This window comes from Gekko japonicus, unplaced genomic scaffold (assembly GCF_001447785.1).
Source record: "Gekko japonicus isolate JY-2015 unplaced genomic scaffold, Gekko_japonicus_V1.1 scaffold5018, whole genome shotgun sequence".
Lineage (NCBI taxonomy): Eukaryota > Metazoa > Chordata > Lepidosauria > Squamata > Gekkonidae > Gekko > Gekko japonicus.
Genome location: NW_015169333.1, coordinates 30365 through 32608, shown reverse-complemented (window position 1 = coordinate 32608; position 2244 = coordinate 30365). Strand labels below are relative to the sequence as shown.

Sequence of the window (2244 nt, the reverse complement as noted above, 5' to 3'; positions counted from 1 at the left end):
ATAAATATGGAGACAATCCTGAACAGCAGCACCCTCACTACATCCCCTACCTCCCAACCATGCCATAGACTTGAAAAACTAAGTCCCTAAAGCATTCTGGGCAGCCTGTGATTTTTTTTTTAAAAAGGAAATAATCTCCCCAGGTGAGTACTTTGGGGTGCACCTAAAAATGTTCTGCAGATCTCATCCAACTGTGGTATTTATATTATATGTACATATTTATATATATATGGGATGTTGAATGGTATGGTACAGACCGATATCAGCAGATCTCAGGAGCTAAGCAGGTTTGATGCTTGGATGATGAGGGGCCATGGCTCACTGGCAGAGCATCTGCTTGGCATGCAGAAGGTCCCAAGTTCAATCCCCAGCACCTCCAGTTAAAAGGATCAGGTAGGAGGTGATGTGAAAGACCTCAGCCTGAGACCCTGGAGAGCTGCTGCCAGGCTGAGCAGACAATACTGATTTCGATGGACCAATGGTTTGATTCAGTATAAGGTAGCTTCATGGTTGTTCGTGTGGATGGGAAACCACCAAGGAAGGCTCAGCAGAGGCAAACCACTTTTGTGTCTAACTCGCCTTGAAACCTACTTGCTGGGGTCACCATAAGTTGGAAGGGAGTGGTCATGGACTACAGCCAGCAGGAGGAATTGGCAGAAATGTCCGTCCACCCTTGGGCAAACTTTTATTCTGATCTTTGGAGAACTTGTAGAAGACTCAAAGGGGTGATTTCTGCCAATTCCACCTAAACATAAGAGAGATGTTGGATCAGGCCAAAGTCCCATCCAGTCCAACACTCTGTGTCACACAGTGGCCAAAAATACCAGGTGCCATCAGGAGTTCCTCCAGTGGGGCCAGGACATTAGAAGCCTTCCCACTGTTGACCCCCCCCCCCCAAGCACCCACCAAGATGACAGAGCATCACTTGCCCCAGAGTCCCTATCTATACCTTGTGGCTAATAGCCACTGATGGACCTCTGCTCCATATGCTTATCTAACTCCCTCTTGAAGCCGTCCATGCTTGTAGCTGCCACCACTTCCTGTGGCAGTGAATTCCATGTGTTAATCACTCTTTGGGTGAAGAAGTACTCCCTTTTATCCGTTCTAACTTGACCGCTCAGCAATTTCATGGAGTGCCCCCTAGAACTGCAGTTGCCTGCCATGTTCCCAACTTGGTTCCCAAGGGCTCCTCAGCTTTTAGGAGCAGCTTGGAAGGGTGGGGGGAGGGGCTAGAGAAGGGGAAAAGATCTGTCCAGTGAAGTCATTTGGGTTAGGGGTCCCTGGATCCAAACCGTTAGATTCAGATGCCAAGCAAATCTATCTGTCATCTGGACATCCTTATCTCCTTTGGAGCACAAGCTATCAGGAAGAAAATGCTAGCCACAGTAATTTAAAGAAGCTGCGTACCTGCACTTCTCTCTGAAAACGGTTTCTGGTAAGAAATATGGTGCTTCTAATGTTCTGGTTTCAATGACCTACAAAGCAAACAGAAAGCCAAGAGGACCTGAGTAAAGCACATGACTCTGTTTTTGATTGGCATCTTCTGTCAGAATGTCTATAGCAGGGGGTCCCCCAGCCCTTCTGAGATACGGTTGCCATTCCCCAGCTGGCCATTGGGGGAAATCCCGCCCCCAAACAGTGACGTTGCCGATGCGATGACATCACGTGAAAGTACCGTCACCGCGTTGGGGATAACTTCACTACAATGTTCTGGTTTGAGGGCAAAACTCTATGGTTTGAAGGCAATTTTACCACAGAGTTTTGCCCTCAAACCAGAGTGCAGCTGTGCAACGTCCTTGGCATGATGATGTCACTTCCGTGTGACGTCACCAGGTTGGCAATGTCGCTGTTTGAGAGCGGAGTGTCACCCCACTCCCGGAAGGCTCCCTCCCACCTCCTGCTAGGGTATGGTGAGTACCTGGCAACCCTATTTTGAGCCTGCGGGCACCTTTGGAGTTCTGGTACAGTGTAGTGGGCACAGCCGCAAAATGGCTGCTGCAGAAGGCAGAGCCAAGTAAAAAAATGGCTGCCACAGCTTATCTTCAGTCACCCAGTGAAGATCCTTGTGCCGTGGTGGCAGCTACTGCTGTCAAAGCAAACTTTTGAAATATCTGAAGAAGAGTTGGTTTTTATACACTGCTTTCCTCTCCTTTTAGGAGCTGCGGTGGCTCAAGTGGTTAAGATGCTGAACTGCAGGCTGTGGAAGGTCAGTAGTTCAGCAGTTTGAGACCCGGGTGCCCCATG

General features: G+C 48.8%; 1 protein-coding gene across 1 annotated transcript in view; it reads right to left on the bottom strand.

The window, feature by feature from the left end:
* The window catches only part of LOC107115027 (protein EFR3 homolog A-like), a gene marked incomplete at its 5' end in the record, with an annotated part of 43835 nt that overhangs the window by 14000 nt on the left and 27591 nt on the right, over positions 1 to 2244 (bottom strand). The window contains one exon of the mRNA XM_015416635.1: positions 1408 to 1475. Within this exon, the coding sequence (XP_015272121.1) occupies positions 1408 to 1475 (68 nt within the window). The remainder of the gene's footprint in view (positions 1 to 1407; positions 1476 to 2244) is intronic.